This window comes from Petromyzon marinus, chromosome 62 (assembly GCF_048934315.1).
Source record: "Petromyzon marinus isolate PM22_M1 ecotype Great Lakes invasive population chromosome 62, UKy_Petmar_22M1.pri1.0, whole genome shotgun sequence".
Lineage (NCBI taxonomy): Eukaryota > Metazoa > Chordata > Hyperoartia > Petromyzontiformes > Petromyzontidae > Petromyzon > Petromyzon marinus.
In genome coordinates, this window is record NC_133728.1 from 623,325 (window position 1) to 630,824 (window position 7,500).

The 7,500-nt window shown below is 54.2% G+C and overlaps 1 protein-coding gene across 1 annotated transcript in view; it reads right to left on the reverse strand.

Moving 5' to 3' along the window:
• LOC142906241 (rho guanine nucleotide exchange factor 11-like) overlaps window positions 1-7,500 on the reverse strand; it is a 105,111-nt gene that overhangs the window by 28,201 nt on the left and 69,410 nt on the right. Inside the window, exons 19-20 of the mRNA XM_076053621.1 lie at window positions 7,112-7,192; window positions 4,778-4,853 (exon numbers count right to left, since the gene is read on the reverse strand). Coding sequence (XP_075909736.1) covers window positions 4,778-4,853; window positions 7,112-7,192 — 157 coding nt within the window. The remainder of the gene's footprint in view (window positions 1-4,777; window positions 4,854-7,111; window positions 7,193-7,500) is intronic.

The following is a 7,500-nucleotide window of genomic DNA, read 5'->3' on the forward strand; positions in this document are numbered from 1 at the left end:
GTGTGAGTGATGGTGAGTGTGAGGGTGATGTGAGGGTGAGGGTGAGTGAGGGTCAGAGTGAGGGTGAGTGTGAGGTGAGTGAGTGTGAGTGAGGGTCAGAGTGAGGGTGAGTGAGTGTGAGGGTGAGTGTGAGGGTGAGGGTGAGTGAGGGTGAGGGTGAGTGAGGGTGAGTGTGAGGGTGAGTGAGGGTGAGTGAGTGTGAGTGAGTGTGAGGGTGAGTGTAAGGGTGAGTGAGTGTGAGGGTGAGTGTGAGGGTGAGTGAGGGTGAGTGAGGGTGAGTGTGAGGGTGAGTGAGGGTGAGTGTCAGAGTGAGGGTGAGTGAGGGTGAGTGAGGGTGAGTGTCAGAGTGAGGGTGAGTGAGGGTGAGTGAGGGTGAGTGTGAGGGTGAGTGTGAGTGTGTGAGTGAGTGTGAGGGTGAGTGAGTGTGAGGGTGAGTGTGAGGGTGAGTGAGGGTGAGTGTGAGTGAGTGTGAGGGTGAGTGAGGGTGAGTGTCAGAGTGAGGGTGAGTGAGGGTGAGTGTGAGGGTGAGTGAGGGTGAGTGTCAGAGTGAGGGTGAGTGAGGGTGAGTGAGGGTGAGGGTGAGTGTGTGAGTGAGGGTGAGTGAGTGTGAGGGTGAGGGTGAGTGAGTGTGAGTGAGGGTGAGTGTGAGTGAGGGTGAGTGTGAGTGATGGTGAGTGTGAGGGTGAGTGAGGGTGAGGGTGAGTGAGTGTGAGTGAGGGTGAGTGTGAGTGAGGGTGAGTGTGAGTGATGGTGAGTGTGAGGGTGAGTGAGGGTGAGGGTGAGTGAGGGTGAGTGAGGGTGAGTGAGGGTGAGTGTGAGTGAGGGTGAGTGAGGGTGAGTGTGAGGGTGAGTGAGGGTGAGTGTGAAAGTGAGAGTGAGTGTCAGAGTGAGGGTGAGTGAGTGTGAGTGAGTGTGAGGGTGAGTGTGAGGGTGAGTGAGGGTGAGGGTGAGTGAGGGTGAGTGTGAGGGTGAGTGAGTGTGAGGGTGAGTGTAAGGGTGAGGTGAGTGTGAGGGTGAGTGTGAGGGTGAGTGAGGGTGAGTGTGAGGGTGAGTGAGGGTGAGTTGAGTGTGAGTGAGGGTGAGTGTCAGAGTGAGGGTGAGTGTGAGGGTGAGTGAGGGTGAGTGTGAGGGTGAGTGAGGGTGAGTGTGAGGGTGAGTGAGGGTGAGTGTCAGAGTGAGGGTGAGTGTGAGGGTGAGTGTGAGGGTCAGAGTGTGAGGGTGAGTGTGAGTGAGGGTGAGTGTCAGAGTGAGGGTGAGTGAGGGTGAGTGAGGGTGAGTGTCAGAGTGAGGGTGAGTGAGGGTGAGTGAGGGTGAGTGTGAGGGTGAGTGTGAGTGTGTGAGTGAGTGTGAGGGTGAGTGAGTGTGAGGGTGAGTGTGAGGGTGAGTGTGAGGGTGAGTGAGGGTGAGTGTGAGTGAGTGTGAGGGTGAGTGAGGGTGAGTGTCAGAGTGAGGGTGAGTGAGGGTGAGTGTGAGGGTGAGTGAGGGTGAGTGTCAGAGTGAGGGTGAGTGAGGGTGAGTGAGGGTGAGTGTGAGGGTGAGTGTGTGAGTGAGGGTGAGTGAGTGTGAGGGTGAGTGTGAGTGAGGGTGAGGGTGAGTGAGTGTGAGTGAGGGTGAGTGTGAGTGAGGGTGAGTGTGAGTGATGGTGAGTGTGAGGGTGAGTGAGGGTGAGGGTGAGTGAGGGTGAGTGAGGGGAGTGAGAGTGTGAGGGTGAGGGTGAGAGTGAGGGTGAGTGTGAGTGAGGGTGAGGGTGAGTGTGGGTGTGAGGGTGAGTGTGAGTGTGAGGGTGAGTGAGGGTGAGTGTGAGGGTGAGTGAGGGTGAGTGTGAGTGAGGGTGAGTGAGGGTGAGGGTGAGTGAGTGTGAGTGAGGGTGAGTGTGAGTGAGGGTGAGTGTGAGTGATGGTGAGTGTGAGGGTGAGTGTGAGTGAGTGTGAGGGTGAGTGAGGGTGAGGGTGAGTGAGTGTGAGTGAGGGTGAGTGTGAGTGAGGGTGAGTGAGGGTGAGTGTGAGTGAGGGTGAGTGAGTGTGAGGGTGAGTGTGAGTGAGGGTGAGGGTGAGTGAGTGTGAGTGAGGGTGAGTGTGAGTGAGGGTGAGTGTGAGTGATGGTGAGTGTGAGGGTGAGTGAGGGTGAGTGTGAGGGTGAGTGAGGGTGAGTGTGAGGGTGAGTGAGGGTGAGGGTGGAGTGAGTGTGAGTGAGGGTGAGTGAGGGTGAGTGAGGGTGAGTGAGGGTGAGGGTGAGAGTGAGGGTGAGTGTGAGTGAGGGTGAGGGTGAGTGTGAGGGTGAGTGTGAGGGTGAGTGAGGGTGAGTGTGAGGGTGAGTGAGGGTGAGGGTGAGTGAGGGTGAGTGAGGGTAAGTGAGGGTGAGAGTGAGGGTGAGTGAGGGTGAGTGAGTGTGAGTGAGTGTGAGTGAGGGTGAGTGTGAGTGAGGGTGAGTGAGGGTGAGTGTGAGTGAGGGTGAGTGAGGGTGAGTGTGAGGGTGAGTGAGTGTGAGGGTGAGTGAGGGTGAGGGTGTGAGTGAGTGTGAGTGAGGGTGAGTGAGTGTGAGGGTGAGTGTGAGTGAGGGTGAGTGAGGGTGAGTGTGAGGGTGAGTGAGTGTGAGGGTGAGTGAGGGTGAGGGTGAGTGAGTGTGAGGGTGAGTGTGAGTGAGGGTGAGTGAGGGTGAGTGAGGGTGAGGGTGAGTGTGAGGGTGAGTGTGAGGAGAGTGTGAGGGAGAGTGAGTGAGAGTGAGGGTGAGTGTGAGGGTGAGTGTGAGGGTGAGTGTGAGGGTGAGTGAGGGTGAGTGTGAGTGAGTGTGAGGGAGGGTGAGTGAGGGTGAGTGTGAGGGTGAGTGTGAGGGTGAGTGAGGGTGAGTGTGAGGGTGAGTGTGAGGGTGAGTGTGAGGGTGAGTGAGGGTGAGTGTGAGTTGTGAGGGTGAGTGAGGGTGAGTGAGGGTGAGTGAGGGAGAGTGAGTGAGAGTGAGGGTGAGTGTGAGGGTGAGTGAGGGTGAGTGTGAGGGTGAGTGAGGGTGAGGTGAGTGAGTGTGAGGGTGAGTGAGGGTGAGTGTGAGGGTGAGTGTGAGGGTGAGTGTGAGTGTGAGTGAGGGTGAGTGAGGGTGAGTGAGGGTGAGTGTGAGTGAGAGGTGAGTGTGAGGGTGAGTGAGGGTGAGTGTGAGGGTGAGTGTGAGGGTGAGTGAGGGTGAGGGTGAGTGTGAGGGTGAGTGAGGGTGAGTGAGGGTGAGGGTGAGTGAGGGTGAGAGTGAGTGAGGGTGAGTGTGAGGGTGAGTGTGAGGTGAGTGAGTGTGAGGGTGAGTGAGGGTGAGTGAGGGTGAGTGAGGGTGAGAGTGAGTGAGGGTGAGGGTGAGTGAGAGTGTGAGGGAGAGTGTGAGGGTGAGTGAGTGAGGGTGAGTGAGGGTGAGTGAGGGTGAGTGTGAGTGAGGGTGAGTGAGGGTGAGTGAGGGTGAGTGTGAGGGTGAGTGAGGGTGAGAGTGAGGGTGAGTGAGGGTGAGTGTGAGGGTGAGTGTGAGTGAGTGTGAGGGTGAGTGAGGGTGAGGTGAGGGTGAGTGTGAGGGTGAGTGAGGGTGAGTGTGGGTGAGTGTGAGGGTGAGTGTGGGTGAGTGTGAGGGTGAGTGAGGGTGAGTGAGGGTGAGTGTGAGGGTGAGTGAGGGTGAGTGTGAGGGTGAGTGTGAGTGTGAGTGAGGGTGAGTGAGGGTGAGTGAGTGTGAGGGTGAGTGTGAGTGAGGGTGAGTGAGGGTGAGTGAGGGTGAGTGTGAGTGAGGATGAGTGTGAGGGTGAGTGAGGGTGAGTGTGAGGGTGAGTGAGGGTGAGTGATGGGAGGGTGAGGGTGAGTGAGGGTGAGTGTGAGGGTGAGTGAGGGTGAGTGTGAGGGTGAGTGAGGGTGAGTGTGAGGGTGAGTGTGAGTGAGGGTGAGTGTGAGGGTGAGTGTGAGGGTGAGTGTGAGGGTGAGTGAGGGTGAGTGTGAGTGTGAGTGAGTGTGAGGGTGGTGAGGGTGAGTGTGAGTGAGTGTGAGGGTGAGTGAGGGTGAGTGTGAGGGTGAGTGAGGGTGAGTGTGAGGGTGAGTGGAGGGTGAGTGTGAGGGTGAGTGTGAGGGTGAGTGAGGGTGAGTGAGGGTGAGTGTGAGGGTGAGGGTGAGTGAGGGTGAGTGTGAGGGTGAGTGAGGGTGAGTGTGAGGGTGAGGGTGAGTGTGAGGGTGAGTGAGGGTGTGAGTGAGGGTGAGTGTGAGTGTGAGGGTGAGAGTGAGGGAGGGTGAGGGAGGGTGAGTGAGGGTGAGTGTGAGTGAGGGTGAGTGAGGGTGAGTGTGAGGGTGAGTGTGAGTGAGTGTGAGGTGAGGGTGAGTGTGGGTGAGGGTGAGTGAGGGTGAGTGTGAGGGTGAGTGTGAGTGAGGGTGAGTGAGGGTGAGTGAGGGTGAGTGTGAGTGAGTGTGAGGGTGAGTGAGGGTGAGTGTGAGGGTGAGTGTGAGGGTGAGTGTGAGGGTGAGTGAGGGTGAGTGAGTGTGAGGGTGAGTGAGTGAGGGTGAGTGAGTGTGAGGGTGAGTGTGAGGGTGAGTGTGAGGGTGAGTGTGAGGGTGAGTGTGAGTGAGGGTGAGTGTGAGTGAGGGTGAGTGTGAGGGTGAGTGAGGGTGAGTGTGAGGGTGAGTGTGAGGGTGAGTGTGAGTGAGGGTGAGTGAGGGTGAGGGTGAGTGAGGGTGAGTGAGGGTGAGTGAGGGTGAGTGAGGGTGAGTGTGAGGGTGAGTGAGGGTGAGTGAGGGTGAGGGTGAGTGAGGGTGAGTGAGGTGAGTGTAGTCACCAAGCGTCTTCTCTTTGTTAAGGCGCCAGGTGAGCGGCCCCTCATGCAGCATCTTGCGCTTGGTGAGGTCCAGATTCTACACACACACAGTTATACACACACACACAGTTACACACAGTTACACACACAGTTACTCAACACACACACAGTTACACACACACACAGTTACACACACACACACGCAGTTACACACACAGTTACACACATACACAGTTACCCCATACACACCGCAGTTACACACACACACAGTTACACACACACACACAGTTACACACACACACAGTTACACACGCAGTTACACACGTACACACAGTTACACACACACACAGTTACACACACATACACACAGTTACACACGTACACACGGTTACACAACACACACACAGTTACACACACACACAGTTACACACACACACGGTTACACACACACATACACACAGTTACACACACACACAGTTACACACACACACATACACACAGTTACACACACACACATACACACACAGTTACACACACACACAGTTACACAACACACACACAGTTACACACACACACATACACACGCAGTTACACACACACACACATACACACACAGTTACACACACAGTTACACACACACACACACATAATACACACAGTTACACACACACACATACACACACAGTTACACACATACACACACAGTTACACACACACACATACACACACAGTTACACACACACACATACACACACAGCTACACACACACACATACACAGTTACACACACACAGTTACACACACACACATACACACACACAGTTACACACACACACAGTTACACAAAAAAGTTACACACACAGATACACACAGTTACACACACACACAGTTACACACACACAGTTACACACACACACATACACACACAGTTACACACACACACAGTCACACACACACACACAGTTACACACACACACATACACACACAGTTACACACACAGTTACACACACACAGTTACACACACAGTTACACACACACACATACACACACAGTTACACACACAGTTACACACACATACACACACAGTTACACACACACACAGTTACACACAAAGTTACACACACAGATACACACAGTTACACACACACACATACACACAGTTACACACACACACACAGTCACACACACACAGTTACACACACACACAGTTACACACAAAGTTACACACACAGATACACACACACAGTTACACACACACAGTTACACACACACAGTTACATACACACAGTTACACACACACAGTTACACACACACACACAGTTACACACACACACATACACACAGTTACACACACACACAGTTACACACAAAGTTACACACACAGACATACACACACAGTTACACACACACACACAGTTACACACACAGTTACACACACACACAGTTACACACAAAGTTACACACACACACAGTTACACACAAAGTTACACACACACACACAGTTACACACACACACATACACACACAGTTACACACACACACAGTTACACACACACACACACAGCTACACACACACAGTTACACACACACACATACAGTTACACACACACATACACACACAGTTACACACACACACAGTTACACACACACAGTTACACACACACACAGTTACACACACACAGTTACACACACACAGTTACACACACAGTTACACACACACGTACACACACAGTTACACACACAGTTACACACACACGTACACACACAGTTACACACATAGCTATTTCTATGACCAGTCACAAGCTAATCACTCAGCTACTTCAATGATAAATTATATGCTAATTCCTTTGTCAAGGCGCTCTGTTTCTTCTCACACAGCTTAAAGGTCGCGGTCTGAGCTTGGCTGTGTTCGCTCCAGCGCTGTCCTCCAGACAGTCTCGTCCCTTCACCTGATGAAGGCCGCTTGTGTTGTGGCCAAAACGTCGTGAGAATATTATTGTGTTATTTTATTTTATCAATTTAGAATTTTATTCTCATTCTACGTGGTGACTTTACCGAAAGAACCAAAGAAGACAGTCAATGACGTCAGCGTGTGACGATGACACACGGTGGTGGTGGGGGTGGTGGTGGTGGTGGTGGGGGTGGTGGTGGTGGTGGGGGTGGTGGTGGTGGTGGTGGTAGTGGTGGGGGTGGTGGTGGTGGTGGGGGTGGTGGTGGTGGTGGTGGTGGGGGTGGTGGTGGTGGTAGTGGTGGGGGTGGTGGTGGTGGTGGTGGGGGTGGTGGTGGTGGTGGTGGGGGTGGTGGTGGTGGTGGAGGTGGTGGTGGTGACGATGGTGGTGGTGGGGTTGGGCCCACCTTGAACTCAGCAATGTAGGGGTACTGCGTCTTCTCCAGGAACGGGGAGACGTCCATCCTGCGTTGGTAGTCTTGCAGGCGCTGCCACGCAGTGAGTGGCACAGTGCAGCAGCGATCAGCTGGGACTCCCTGAGTCTCACTCAAGACTGTGACCCTGAGGCCCGGTCTCCCTGAGTCTTACTCAGACTGTGATCCTGAGGCCCGGTCTCCCTGAGTCTCACTCAAGACTGTGATCCTGAGACCCGGTCTCACTGAGTCTCACTCAAGACTCTGACCCTGAGACCCGGTCTCCCTGAGTCTCACTCAAGACTGTCACCCTGAGACCCGGTCTCCCTGAGTCTCACTCAAGACTGTGACCCTGAGGCCCGGTCTCCCTGAGTCTCACTCAA